Source organism: Eleginops maclovinus, chromosome 13 (assembly GCF_036324505.1).
Source record: "Eleginops maclovinus isolate JMC-PN-2008 ecotype Puerto Natales chromosome 13, JC_Emac_rtc_rv5, whole genome shotgun sequence".
Classification (NCBI taxonomy): domain Eukaryota; kingdom Metazoa; phylum Chordata; class Actinopteri; order Perciformes; family Eleginopidae; genus Eleginops; species Eleginops maclovinus.
The window spans coordinates 3,716,148-3,730,946 of NC_086361.1; the positions used below are offsets into that span (position 1 = coordinate 3,716,148).

Consider the following 14,799-nt stretch of genomic DNA (forward strand, 5'->3'; position numbering starts at 1 on the left):
CTGAATTCTGCAAACCCAGTTCAAAGTCTGCTAGCATGCTCGGCAAAACACAGATCACTTATCACATCTTTATCAGAAAAACAAGTGAATCAGCTTTCATACAGGTATGTTGAGCGAGGAAGGTGTTCATACGTCAAAGAAAGTTTGAAGTGGTAGTTATCAACCTATTTGCCAAGACATTTTTACCATACTGCTACTACTATTTAGTTAAGACTTTTTTGTTGAACATGAGAGGGACTTTTAAGATATGCCTAATGTCTTGGGCCGTGTATATGATGTGTTTGTAGTTTGTCTTAGAGCTGGCATACATTTCACAATTGTATCATTGTGACATGTATGCATGTGTACATTAACACTTGAGCAGTTAATACTTACAATTCAAATGTTTATTTTTGCTTATATCTTATATTTTTTTAAGCGGATGTTTATCATCTTGCCGGTGTTCGTTTCTCATTCATGATGGCCTTGCTGCACATTATCTTGCTTAATACACATTCTAAATAAACAAATGACCTGATTGATCAAAATGATATTTTGAATTTAGAAATGATCCAAAAATACTCAGCAACGTAAACTTAAAATGCAGCAGATGTGATCACTAACTTCCCATCAGAGTTCACTTCCTGTTCCTGTTGTTTATTTAATTTATGATGACCAGAATCTAAGAATGGTTGTGGTTTAGTTAGTTGATATTCAGAGACAGAAATACTTTAATAATAACTTTGGTCTACCTGGTTCCAGAGCAAGATACTTCGCAACAGCAATACATGAGAAATTAACATTTCCTGTTTTGTGTGTGTGTGTGTGTGTGTGTGTGTGTGTGTGTGTGTGTGTGTGTGTGTGTGTGTGTGTGTGTGTGTGTGTGTGTGTGTGTGTGTGTGTGTGTGTGTCAACCACAAAAACACAGAACCACACCTTCCCAAGTTGTGAATTGATGTGGGTAGGATTTTATGGCAAAGAAAAACATACAATTAATGTGTAAACCTTGCACCTCGAAAATCTCACCCTTTATTTAAACAAAGAAAACATTTCATATAATAACACTAATCATCCTTTTATATATATATATATATATATATATATATATATATACACACACATATGTATTTGTATATATATATATACATATATGTATACACATCAAGTAATTATTCATTATTTTCCCTTGTCTGCAGTCTCCTGGAGGAAGTTAAAAAGAGAAATGAGCTCAATACATAAATAAGTGTGTGTGTGTGTGTGTGTGTGTGTGTGTGTGTGTGTGTGTGTGTGTGTGTGTGTGTGTGTGTATTGGTACTTCCTTTATGTTCTCTACTGTTACAAGACAGTACATTACCTGGTCTCAGTAACATCAGTAGTGTATAACGTTATTGGATAGTACTGCATGCTGTACTAGGACATATTCAGGCAGCAGAATAAGCAATCCAAGACGTCTATAGGACAATTTTCTCAAGATGTCACATACTTATGAGGTACCTGATGTATCAAAGAAGGTGAAATTCAACAGAAAATTGCAGGAGGACTACAGACAGTGGGAGGAAAGGGAGGTGGATATCTACGAGATGCCAGACGCAGCTGGAGACGATCACACTGATAATCGGCCACAAGAAGGAGGTAAGTGATGACTGACAAATCAAAATTGTAACAAATCATGGTATGTGTGTAAACTTCCCTTTAAATCATGTTGGGGTGATGTGTGAACACTAAGCTTGCTCTCAGTTCTGTTTGTTAGACTCAGCTTTCCAGTCCCGAGGAACTGGCGTCCTTCAGCATCTATGTTTATTTCTGTTTAGACATTCATGTGTAGCTTATATTTCTGCTACTTTTTCCTGCAGTGTTAGATTGATTAACTACACTGGTTAAAACAGCCACATTTCCCTACACAACGTAAAATCCAATATATCATTGTTTTAGCCATGATTTCTTTTAAAGTGTTGTGCATGAACATTCTGATGTTTTGGGGAACTGAAATGTAGCCGTTTGTACCATATCAACTTAAATATCCCTCAGTAACAGGACAATGTAGCCGGCATGGCTGGAGCCTTTTTTCTATTTGATCTCCTACGAATTTAACTTGAAGAGCAGAAAGCAACCGTTTTTACAAACGTTTTCACACCTACAGACCTGCCGATGAAGAGAAAAAAATACTTCCTCACAAGGATGTTTTTTTTCTCTGCACCGATATACTGTTGTGCAGTCTTGTATCACACACCTTGGCCCATACTGCATGTACAACACTTACAATAAAGCAGATGTCAATACAAATCTTGAATCACTGGCTCCATACAATAATGCTCATTTATTATGTATGCCTACTATTTATATATGCACAAGTTGAAGCAAATTAACAATCCAGAGGGCTAACATATCAATAAACATAAATCAAGTAACAAAACTGTGTGGTTGACTTTCATTGCAAGTATTACCTGAATGTTGGTAATGTAGCTTAATTAGAAGGAATAAAATAAACACAGTGAAGTACAGGGTTTATAAAGGACTTAGTAAAGTCTATGAAGTGACAGCATAACGTCATAGTGATCAGCTTTGGAACTTAAGAGTTCAAAAGTCTCAGCCTGGTGGTGCCGGACTGAATGCTAAACAATACATCTGGAATATGAATTAAATGCCATGTCATCCAACCAACTGTGAAGAAAAAGCTGAAAGAAAGAAATGAACATGACCTAATACATATTTTAGGAAAGAGAACTTACAATTGTTCATATTTCAAAAGTGTAAACTATGAATGTGAACAAGTTAATGGGTATCTTTGTGATCTGAACAAGCTCTTGTGAGTCGAGGTTTATAAGTAACATACTTCTTTGAGAACCAATCAAGAATAATTCCCAGTAAAGACATCTTTAAGACGGAGTGTAAAGCGAGACCATGTGACAGGATGAAGAGAGGTGCAGCATGGGGTGAAGAGGAAGTACTACAAAGTCACTGTCACACAGCTTTTGGTTTTAAGTCAGTTGTACAATCAATGGTTTATTATAACTCATCATATCACAAGAGTTCATACTTTTTTTATACCAATATCTTAATTGGATGACATAAGTGCTTTAAAAATATGTTTAAAATATGTCTGACAGATGCCAGTAATCCACAGATCAAAAAGTAAATTGTAATTCTTATTGTGGAAAATGATATAAACAATGTTTATTTCACTTTAACTGATCCGTTATCTGTGTGCTTTGCTTTATCAGGACCACGCTCTGAGAAGCAGCCTGCAGACGCCCAGAGGAGGATTTACAGAGCTGCTGCTTTCTGTCTAGGAGTGCTGTGCATTCTGATGATGGTTGGAATCATTGCCTCATCCATACACTGTAAGATAAAACACAACTCTCACAGTGTTTTCTCTTTGACAAGAATATCCTGAGGAAATACTACCACTCTAACCGCTATTGTTTGAAACCTGGCATCGCCCCTTTGCTTTTTGTTATCCATGTCTGCTACTGTCCTTTTCACAGTTGAAAATGTGCAATGTGAATCTAATTTGGTGTAAGTCAATAAAAACATGTAATTGCATTAATCATGATTATTAACACTTGCAGAACCTGTTGCATGCATCTGTTCCCACAGTGGTGACCTTCTACGTTCTCTCTCACTCTTGAGCATCTTCAAGAAACTGGAGCCTGCTTAATCAAAATATATTTTCTCCCTTTTAAAACATACAAAAGATCAGTGGTCTCCAGACAATGCAATAAATCTATCTATCTATTTTATTGAGGTTTTCCAAATCAGACGTATTTCGGGTCTACAGTAATTCCTGTTTAATCGTTCTGATATATATTTTTTGGTTTTAAATGAATCTATATTCTTGTTTCTATCTCTATTCTTCATGGTGCGGAAACACCCACATCTGCTCTTTGGAAATCTGTTCCTATATTTCAGTCACTTCAGAAAAAGGTGAGCTGAAGATCAGGTATGACCATCTGAACAACAACTACAGCCAGCTCCTGGAACAAGTTCTAGGTGAGATCTTTTTCAATAGAAGAACACACATGAGCCAACTCACAGTGTATATAACGCATAATTTTTGATCTCTTGTTTTTTGAATATCTTATGTGATAAAACACATCAGTCAGCAACAGTCAGTTACAGGAGGAAGTAAAGCGGCTGAAGGGGAATATTGAAGGTGAGAGAATAATACAAAAATAAATGTGTACATATAGGATACATAACCTGAGTGACAATTCATATTTACAGATTAAAAAACCTAAAAGGGAGCAAGGAACAAAGGTCTTAAGAGTAAAATGGAAAGTATTTTAATGATATGAAATCCATCTTTGTGTTTGAAGGGAAGCTGTGTCCTCGAGGATGGAAGAAATTTGGATGCAGTTGCTACATTAGATCTGATAAGAAGAAAATATGGTCTGATAGCAGAGCTGACTGTCAGCAGCGAGGAGCAGATCTGGTGGTCATTAACAACAAAGAGGAACAGGTGAGTCTGTTTGTCTCAGAGTGAGATATGTAGATGTCACTTCCAGAGATCTACTTCCTGTCTTGGTCGATCTGTCTTCAGATCATATCTTGTTAGCCTGTTCATTAACAATTGATTCTTATTAGCACCTGTAGCTAACCTGCTCCTTGTATTAGCATTTAGCTCCACTGTTTTTTACATTAGTATTCATTTCTTTATTATTCTAATTGCTGATACTGAAATATCAGATGACTAAAATAAGGCTCATCTCTTCTTAGTTTAGAAATGTTTATGATAAATAATGACAGTTAAAATAATTGTGTAATTTTATAAAATACATTATTATAAATAAAATGGTAACTTTCTTGTGATCACTATACATGTATTTCCTACTGCATTCTTTTTCGCTCAGCAGATTAAAATAATAGTTTTCTTCACTTTCCTTCATCAGGCACATACTATGATGTAGTTGTGTACGAGTGGATCCCTCTCAGTTTGTCATGGCTGATTTTCTTCTGTCCACTTCTAGAAGTTTGTCACTGAACTGAATTCACATGGAGAGGCCTGGATTGGTCTACAGGCCAAAAAGGAACAATATACACCAACCGGAATGACGTACGAATGGGAATGGGTCGATGGATCACCGCTGACAGAAATGTGAGACATTTTAGAGGTTTCTCTTTATATCATAATTACATTAAAACATCTTTGTAGCAGGGCTAAGTTTGTTGCAAATGTCAATTATGGTGCCCATTTCCAGATGTTCTTGTACAAAAGGTTAATCTGCTTTAATCTTAATCTGCCGGTATTGACCTTCTGTCTGAAACACAGTTTTAGCACATTTTCACAGGATTGCATTCATATCTAACAGCCTGGGTCCATGTCAACTTCCTGTCAGCTGATGTCATTCACATATGCTGCACCTGGGACATAAATAATTATATATATATGTATATAAAATGGTAAAATTCTGACTATTTTAAGAATGTAAAGACAGTTTCTGAACACAGACTGTGCATTTTCTCCATGGATTAGATTAGATATGTCTATGCGACGTTGTACTTTTTAAAAAAATGATTCAAAGAAAACAGAAATATATTCCATGTTTGTTTTTGAATTCCTTTTCCTTATTCGACTCAACTGATTTAATTTTGTTACAGATACTATTTGAATTGAAATGTGACAGGTGTTTCAAATTCAAAAATAATCTGAAGTTTTAGATCTGTTGTACTGACCTACAGATTCTCGGAATCAGGAATGCCACGCCATGTCTCAATCCAGAACACTTCAGCATACTGCAATCAACATGGAAACTGGACAAAGAACCAACCAAATGTTATTAAGAACTGGATCTGTGAGAAATAGATTTCATGAATGATTTGGTGACGGTGAGGGGTGCTGTGATCAGCTTTGTGAAATAACACCAGCTGACGATATACATTGTTTAAATGTGTTCATTCTGTTCTGCTTGCAAAGTTACTCGGAATACATACATATTATTTCTCTGGCTTCAATGTGCTGTTATTCTTTCAGGAGGATTATAATACAAGTAAATAAAGAGATGTAATCACAGTCTTTACTTTACTTTATATAGTTCATTAATATGTTTTATTTAGTAATAAAAACATAATAATAAATGTTCTCTGTGTTTCCTTTGGTACACCAGTATAAACCAGATCCTAATTTGGAACTTCCAGGAGAGCGAAACGTTCATGGAGCTTTATGTTATTCCCCTTCAGCCTGTGTAATGAGTGTTTGATCAAACGTACTGCAAGGGCCTGCAATCCATGTCCACAAACCCAGCACTTACTGTTAGTTTCCATTATAAATAAGAATATTTCTCAAATTTTAAACCAAGACCCAATTTACACTTGTCATTTCAAGTGCCTCATATCTGGTTTCAATCCAGATGCAATACTTTCATCAACACTATAAATACATAGATTATGCGTCTTTGTCAGCCACTTTATTTAATCAGTCTTGGTTTTCCCAAGCTAGAGGCAAACCAAGGTCAGTACTGCATTAGTCCAGGAGGTGGTGCTATTGCACTTGAAGGGATAAGTGCCAAAAACACACTTCAACCAACTATTGAATACAAAAAGTACAAGGCTGTTCTTGAAAATACTTTCTTGTTTGGATATCACCCCCACAGTATATTGTAGGGCAATATCTAAACAAAACATGTCTGTGAAGTGTTTTGCTCAAAATACCAAACAGATCCCCCATCATAGCATGCCTCTATTTCAGCCCTGTTCTTGAAGTGCTGATTCTGTGACTGTCGATTTAAATTTGAGCTGACCTGAAGCTGGCCACGCCCCTTTGCAGCGTCATGCAGCTCTCTTTCCTCTGTGAAAGTTTTCTACTGGGAAATACTCAGCTAAACGCTGCCGTGATTAAACGCCATATTACGTTCAAAACCACATCAAACATTATTTCTGAAACACTTCTCAGTGTTTACCACTAGAACAGAGACATTGTCTGTGCTATATATACAATATCGCATATATATCGCAGCCACTCTAGTCAATGCGTGCGATTCCACCAGACAGGGTGCACCCAAAGCCGGCTCCTTCTCCTCCCCACAATCCCTGCCAGCGTTCTCCTCCTGTTTACAGGAACTGTGTGTAAATTATATAGAATTATTATGATGATGCATGCATTTTTTTGCAACTTAAATACAGCAACACATCTTTGATTCATGTTGTTTATAACTGGACTATTATAATTAACTTTGTCTGTAGGCTACAACACAACAAAATAGGAAATAACAACAATAAACACAATTTAAACAGACACACAAATAAACCATTTCACTACATAGCCTGCTACTTTCTTGAATAAGTACAAATTTCCAGGAAATATGACCAAATCATCAATAACTGCGAACCGTGCACGCAAGACACTCTGCTTCTGAAACGCTCCCGTGGGGTTTGAGGCCGTTCGGAGGTCGGAACAAAACCAAGGCGCAGACGGAACACGGCGCAGGCGCAGACGCACCAGGTGAAATCCCTGCGTAAATCACTCCTTCAGACTGTAAATAGGGTACGATAGGTTGGGACGTGTCACGTGGGCTGGACCTTGCAAGGAGTTCAATGTAAAACCAGCCCACACTTCGGTTATGAGTTTATTAGCAGCAAATCTGGATCAGCTCGTTTGTACCCCCGTTTTTAGAGATGTGGGTAAGGAGGAAAAGAGAGAGGGTTGTACTTTCTGAAACTTTTTGAGTCTACTTACACACCAGCAGTGCCGGCGCTAAGGGGGGGCATTCGAGGGCCGTGCCCCCCCTAGCGGTCATTGATGCCCCTCCTACCAGCTGTGAAGCATATTCTCGACCTGTCACAATCGACTATAATTGACGCTGAGTTCGAAGTTGCTAAAGAGTTTTTAATGTCACAAAAGCAAGCAAGTGTGTGTGTTTCTTCTTCAACCAAGCTGTGAATGTAGAGGGGCAGAGTGGAGTGGCTGACAGCAAACCTTGCATTGCACATCTCACCATTATTCATACGACGAAAAACAAATATAATAGTAATGATTATATTTATATATTAATGACTTTTCAATTGAACAATTATGTATTCATAGCTTTAACTAGCTGAATTTTAGAAAATCTCCCACCTTTGGTAAACAGTGTTACAAGATATTAAACTAATGTTAACTATGTATGTGTGTGTGTGTGTGTGTGTGTGTGTGTGTGTGTGTGTGTGTGTGTGTGTGTGTGTGTGTGTGTGTGTGTGTGTGTGTGTGTGTGTGTGTGAGAGAGAGGGAGCCAGGACTTCCCTTTCATTCTTAACTGATGCAAGAAACTGGTCTAATGAAACTGACAGCAGTACGGTATACTAGGTCAATCAATTCTACCATAGTTAGTACTGCAAACTGTACTAGTACACACTCAGGCAGCATAGTGAGCGATCTAACACAGCACAGTAAGAAAAGTGCATCATATTTTCTCAAGATGTCAGATATTTATGCCAAACCTGATGTATCAAAGAAGGTGAGATTCAACAGAAAGTTGCAGGAGGACAAAGGACAGTGGGAGGAAAGGGAAGTGGATATCTACGAGAGCGCAGACGCTGTGGGAGACGATCACACTGATAATCGGTCACAAGAAAGTGGTAAGTGAGAAGTTATGAACAGTCAACGGTATAAATAATCATTGATTTTGTGTGGATGTCCCTCTAAATTATGTTGGACTGCATGGTGTGTCAACACTGTTGGCTCCAGTTTTTTTAAAATGTTTTATTCCCAAGGTATTGCATCTATGTTTATTTCAGTTTAGACCTTCATCCACAGTAGTGTGCTCTGCTAAAACAAAGTTCCAGAGCTCTGTGGGGACAGGACTCTTCTTCAGGTTTGTTGCTGTTATTTGGTAATACTTGACTGAAAAGGGCCAAATATATTCACCCATCTTGGGTACAATATCCATGATTCTAGTTGGCAGCATTGTGTGTTAAGGACCTAATGTTTTGGGGAAACTGAATATATACATTTCAGTATATATGTTGTGAATGTGAGCATCTTTAACTATTAGGACAGTTTGACTCTTGCCAGTATGGCAAGTGCGATCGTAGGGCCATAGACACACACCCACATAGGGCAAGAGGAACCTAATGACATGACGAAGGGAAGTGCAGCATGATATTAAAAATCGCTGAAGTGAAGGTTTGAGGATGTTACTCAAAGCCACTTTGACACAACTTTTGTTGTAAGTCCACAAATTGAGGCTTAAAAATATGAGAAGTGTGCTGCCTATTTCTAAGTTTCTAGAGATGAGATATGTTTTTTGGCTCAGAGTGAGCGCTCCTTAGTTTTGTTGTTTCGCTGGGGGCGTGTCAGAGTGAGCACTCTCTGCTTTGCGAGGATCTTTGAACACGGAGCCAGCACGGAGAGTCTCTCATGGAGGAGCAGAGAAGTCAGGCGAAGTGTGTTTGTGTCTCTGACGCTTGAGTCTTGGAAACTATTTGTCTGTAAGTCATATATGTACAGTTTTGAATGTGTTTTTTTGCAGAATGTTTGAAGTTTGTAACTTTTGTCTGAAGCTAGTTTAATTTGTGCTTTTTCTAGCTAAGTGTGATGCTAATGGTAGCTAACTTAGTTAATAGTAGTATGTGTGTCTTTTGAAAAGTACAGTGCTACTTATATGTTATGGGTGTGTAGCCCAGTTATTCCCTTGTTTAATCAGGGAAGGGCCCTGAGTTCGTTAACTCAATAAATCAAATTTACAATAAAGAATACATAAGGTAATGTTGTCTTATTTCTCTTTCGTGATCCTGTTTATATGTTACCAATGTACCCTTTGTGTTATCTTGAGTCCCTTTAAGCACCTTTAAATAATGTAACTTCACTAGTCACTTACCTTAAACACCTTAGTTTAAATACCTCTATTAACAGAAATCACCAAATATCACACTGCATTCAGTTTAAGAAGTAGAGATCTTAATTATTTACTGTTTACTTGTTAACAAACAACATGAAATATACAGTCAGAATGTGCCTTCAATAATGTCAGATTAATAATCCCTTTAACTGGAATTTATTATAATACCAAAATAGTTCAGATCACCTTTCTATCAATTTCACACTGAACTCAGTTGGCCCACACTCATTCACACACACACACACACACACACACACACACACACACACACACACACACACACACACACACACACACACACACACACACACACACACACAAGCCGGCAAATAACATGGAATAAAACCCCTCACGTTGCAGGCCTGATGTGATGCTTGAGAGCGTTCAAAGTCAAAACTATTTGTCCTCTTCACTCAAATGAGCAATAAAACCAAAGCGATACCTGAACATCTGCAACTCCAAGCTGCAACTGCACCGATCCCTCAGTCTCAGATGGCGATCAACCGCGGCGGGAAGGTGTCCAGCAACAACGTGCTCTCTCCTATTGTCCAAAGCCCCTCACTGTGTCACCCACTTGCAGCAAAACTGATAAAGGTCCTCAGGGTGTTCATGCCGAAAAAACCCAAACTGAAGCCAATAGCGCAAGCTGAGTTAGCTATAACATGGCTAAGACTACATTCACTTTATTAATGAATGCTAACACTCATTTGCTAACAAGCTAATATACACACGTGGGTAATTCTGTGACAAACTTTGAGTAGAAAGGCATCCAGTTCCTTGCAGACAGTGTGCAGAAAAGAATCCACATGAAGACCGTCGAGCCGACAATCCTGGGACACTAACTACAGACTTATTTGCCACAAACTCTTTAATTCACTCTGGGTGCCGCGACTTTGTCAATCAAACCAGCACTCTCACGCCCCTCTCCCCATCCCTTCACTTTCTGCCAACTTCTACCCGGCCCCCTCAACCAATCAGTGACCAGCATTTTCCTTATTCACAAACATTACTTCCTGTTTTAAACATGAACATTCAAAATAAAACACAATATTTATACTTTGCAGGAACTAGATATTTCAACCTGGTTACACGTGTAAATGCTACGTTCGTGTGTGTTATTAAGTCCGCATATTTATATGTGTTTCTGTATTGTTACAGTTTTATCAAAAGTAAAGAAGAACTCTTCAGTAACAACAAGAAAGCAAGCCTTGTCATTTGTCATTGGAGGACTTTTAAATGTTAAGCTAACTGTCTAGCTACGCCAAGGGATAAGTGCTGTAAGGTGTATAAGAAGACTAGTCAACAGATTAGTATCTGACTGGCACTGCAGGGGAGCGTTCCCTGACTGGGGTTGTTGAAGGGCTTACAAAGGCTGCTGACTGACTAGTACTGACCTTACAAAACAAACGCTGGATGTAGCCTAGTTATTTAATCAGATGTAGTTACTCTTAAAGACGGTTTGGTGTATCATCACACAGTGATAGGTGCTAATCACACTTCCAAACACATAGTTCCGTGCACAGTATAAACGGTATGAACTGGGACCAAAGTCCGGGGTCTCCAGGAAGACTTGCACTGTAAGCAGCCATCTCATCAAATACTGTTACGTCAATACTCCAAAGTATTCTCATTGGAGTTGAATTTGTCGCCCTTTGGTCATCAGATCAGAGAACGCTTATTGGCAGAATGTATGTTTTGCTCGCCAGTTTTCGGGTAGCAACAGTCAGGATTGGTTGGCTGCTGCTCTTGCTGGGGTGATTTTCAGTGCGTCCCAGACAAAAGAGGGCAATGAAACATACTGTAATAATGGTTTAGATTTGATAAATTCAACATTGTTGTACACTTAAATACATTCTGAGGATAATTACATTACATTTTATTTCAAATATATTCAAACTTAATTAGAAACGAAAGCGCCCTCTATTGACCAGCTGCCACTGATAAAGAGTATGCGTAACAGTGTTTAAAAATGTGTCTGACAGATAAACTACAGATCAAGGCAGTGAAACAATGAGTAGGTGTTATTGTTAAAGGTGGAAATGACAGAAATTATGGTATGTTTTTTTTTCTTTAATGAACCAGCTATCTGTGTGCTTTGCTTCTTCAGGATCACGCTCTGAGAAGCAGCCTGCAGACACCCAGAGGAGGATTTACAGACCAGCTACTTTCTGTCTAGGAGTGCTGTGCATTCTGATAATAGCTGGCATCATCACCCTATCCATAAACTGTAAGAAAGCACTTTTTATTTAGAATTTGTAGTCCCCAGAAGTAAAAACAACAACACTCAGCTTCTCTTATATTTCAGTCACTTTGGAGAAAGAGGAGCTGAAAGCCAGGTACAACAGTCTGAACAACAACTACAGCCAGCTCCTCGAGCAAGTTTCAGGTACAATCTTTTTCAAGATACAATAACACACATGATTCAACTCACACTGCTATGAGGCATAGGTTTATTCAAATCATTTTCATAATATCTACTGCTGTTTTTCCCAAGAGTTATTAGTCAACAACAGTGAGTTACAGGATGAAGTGAAGCAGCTTAGGGCCAACATTGAAGGTGAGACATTTTAAAAACTCTCAACATCTGTATGCAACTAGCACACTTCAACTTGACTGGTTTTACTTTTAACTTGAATGGTTTCTCACTGTTGAACCGTTTTGCTTTCAGGGAAGCTGTGTCCTGAAGGGTGGAAGAGATTTGGATGCAGGTGCTACTTTAAATCTGATGAAGAGGAAACATGGTCTGATAGCAGAGCTGACTGTCAGAGGAGAGCAGCAGATCTGGTGGTCATCAACAACAAAGAGGAACAGGTGAGTCTGTTTGTTTCAGAGTGAGATATGTAGATGTATCTTCCAGACATCTGTTATTTACCGACTGTACTACTCATTACTGACTCATTTATTATTGTATATATTAGTCTAAATTATGACTGTACATACTTATGTATGGGCAGACTGCGTCAGCCACTGCTTAATTCGTATGTATGTGTACTTTTATTTTTGCTTTACTTTAGTTTATTTGACCCTTTTTGTAGTCAGACTAACGTTTTATTTTATTTGACTATTCTTAATGTGGGTTGTACCTTCCCCTGTCCTTTCCTGTGTTTTTTACTCTCATTGCTGATGCTGCTACAACACCTTAACTTTCCTCTGATGTTTGATAAAGGTTCATGTGTTTTTCCTTTAATAATTGATAATGATAGCAAAGAAAATGTAAATGTTTGAATGAAGCAGCAAATCAAGCGTCTCTTCTTAAAATGCATCATGATAAAAGGATTCGTTAACTTTCTTGAGATAATTGAACATAATTTCCTTCAACATTTTCTGTCTCTATTGTTGTATTCACTTCTCCTGCTTTGCACATGTGTGTGGTTGCTATCACACTGGTGTGTGCAGTCCTCAGTGTGTGTTGTACAAGTGGATCCCTGTATGTTAGCTATGGCTGAGTGTTGTTTGTTAACCACTTCAGCTTCTGTTGCTGCTTGTTCTGTGATGTCTGGTTGGTGCGTCTCAGCTGATTATTGTCTCCTGTCCTCTTCTAGAAGTTTCTCACTGAGCTGAATGTGCCTGGAGAGTTCTGGATTGGTCTGAAGGCCACAAAGGGAAAATATACACTGACAGGATGGGGGTACAAATGGGAATGGGTCGATGGATCACCGCTGACAGAAATGTGAGACATTTTAGAGGTTTTTTAAAATAATAATTCCATCAAAAACAGTCTTTGTCACAAAACTAGGAATGTTATGAAGGTCACTTATTTACAGTTTCTTTTTTTCTTGACAATGTTTACATGCTTTGTTGTTCCAAACACTTCAGTGTTGTCATTATCCAGTCTGAATCTCTACTTTAAGATGAGTGCTTCTTTGTTCTAAGAAAACAAACTTCTATTTCTTGACAGTGTGTACTTAGAGAATCTATACTATAACTCAGAGAATTTAAATGCCCAGTTTCTGTATCTGGACTGAGTGTATTTCTCCATGGATTGAGCATTTCGATTATCTCACATTAAATATAGCATCATGACATGCTTTTTGATGAAATTTATGAAATAAAGTGCCTTTTTAGTGAAAGGATATTAAGAAAAGTCCATCACTGTTGTATACTGATTTTTATAAATAGTATCAGATGAAAGAGAAAAGAAAGACGTTCTTAAACCTGATGTTAAAAGGATTTGATTTGTTACAAATAAGCCCTATTAAAAAGGACCTTTGATTCATCCCACAGGTTTCAGGAATCAGGGCTACCACAATATGTCTCCTACCAATACCATGCATACTGCAATCAACAAGGACAATGGAAACAAAGCATGAAATATTATAATTATTATGCGAAGTGGATCTGTGAGAAATACATTTCCTGAATGGTTTGATGAAGGTGGGTGGTGTTTGGATCAGCTTTGTCAAATCAGACCTGTTGACATTAAACATTTGCTCAGTTTTTTGTTCTGTTTTGCATGCTAAATGACCTTGAATACCCACTGGAGAGATACATTAAATACATAGAAATTGTTTCTCTGAACTTCAGTGTGCACAGAACTCCATGTGCACCTACTCTGTATTCTCAGAGGATTATCATATTAAAAGTTAATAAAGACATGGAATTGTAGATTCTCTTTATTTGGCTTAACATAATTAACATTATTTTATTGAGTTAGAAGGGTTTTCCTGTGCTTCCTTTGATACACCAGTAGTCACCAGATGTTAATGTTCAGCTACCAGGAGAGTGAAAGTTCCCCTTAAGCCTGTGAAATGATGGTTGACCAACTTCCTGCAATTCATGTCCCTAAACCAAACTTTAGTTGTTGGCTTTCCCTATGGAAGGGATGTTTTCCTAAACTTGCAGATCATTTCAAGTGCCTCATATCTGGTTTGAATCCAGATGCAACAGTTCCATTTACACCTATAAATACATATATTATAATTCTTTGTTAGTAACTTCTCAAATCTAAATGTAATCAGTCTTGGTTTTCCCTGAGCTACATGCAAACTGCACATGAAAGTCAAAGTGG

At 37.9% G+C, this 14,799-nt stretch overlaps 3 protein-coding genes across 4 annotated transcripts in view; 2 read left to right on the forward strand and 1 right to left on the reverse strand.

Moving 5' to 3' along the window:
* Window positions 1–14,799, reverse strand: part of LOC134874761 (collagen alpha-1(XIV) chain-like) — a 182,328-nt gene that overhangs the window by 35,188 nt on the left and 132,341 nt on the right. The window lies entirely within an intron of this gene.
* LOC134874762 (CD209 antigen-like protein E) lies at window positions 1,318–6,054 on the forward strand. Of its 2 annotated transcripts, none has more exons than XM_063898919.1 (7): window positions 1,318–1,611; window positions 3,201–3,320; window positions 3,889–3,969; window positions 4,079–4,132; window positions 4,296–4,438; window positions 4,947–5,074; window positions 5,638–6,054. In XM_063898919.1, exons 1-7 carry the CDS (start codon window positions 1,452–1,454, stop codon window positions 5,780–5,782), a joined length of 831 nt encoding a protein of 276 aa, XP_063754989.1. In that variant the 5' UTR covers window positions 1,318–1,451; the 3' UTR covers window positions 5,783–6,054. The 2 variants fall into 2 exon arrangements, with proteins under 2 accessions (XP_063754989.1, XP_063754990.1); XM_063898920.1 differs by having other exon boundaries at window positions 5,659–6,054.
* On the forward strand, window positions 8,341–14,314 carry LOC134874763 (C-type lectin domain family 4 member A-like). The gene is made up of 7 exons (XM_063898921.1): window positions 8,341–8,529; window positions 11,899–12,018; window positions 12,097–12,177; window positions 12,286–12,348; window positions 12,460–12,602; window positions 13,334–13,461; window positions 14,016–14,314. Exons 1-7 carry the CDS (start codon window positions 8,370–8,372, stop codon window positions 14,149–14,151), a joined length of 831 nt encoding a protein of 276 aa, XP_063754991.1. The 5' UTR covers window positions 8,341–8,369; the 3' UTR covers window positions 14,152–14,314.

Coding starts and splice junctions, on each gene's coding strand:
- LOC134874762 (XM_063898919.1), top strand. CDS start 1,452: ATGTCACATACTTATGAGGTACCTGATGTATCAAAGAAGGTGAAATTC. Junction 3,970..4,078: donor GCTCCTGGAACAAGTTCTAG/GTGAGATCTTTT, acceptor AAAACACATCAG/TCAGCAACAGTCAGTTACAG. Junction 4,133..4,295: donor GCTGAAGGGGAATATTGAAG/GTGAGAGAATAA, acceptor TTGTGTTTGAAG/GGAAGCTGTGTCCTCGAGGA.
- LOC134874763 (XM_063898921.1), top strand. CDS start 8,370: ATGTCAGATATTTATGCCAAACCTGATGTATCAAAGAAGGTGAGATTC. Junction 8,530..11,898: donor TAATCGGTCACAAGAAAGTG/GTAAGTGAGAAG, acceptor TTGCTTCTTCAG/GATCACGCTCTGAGAAGCAG. Junction 12,349..12,459: donor GCTTAGGGCCAACATTGAAG/GTGAGACATTTT, acceptor TTTTGCTTTCAG/GGAAGCTGTGTCCTGAAGGG.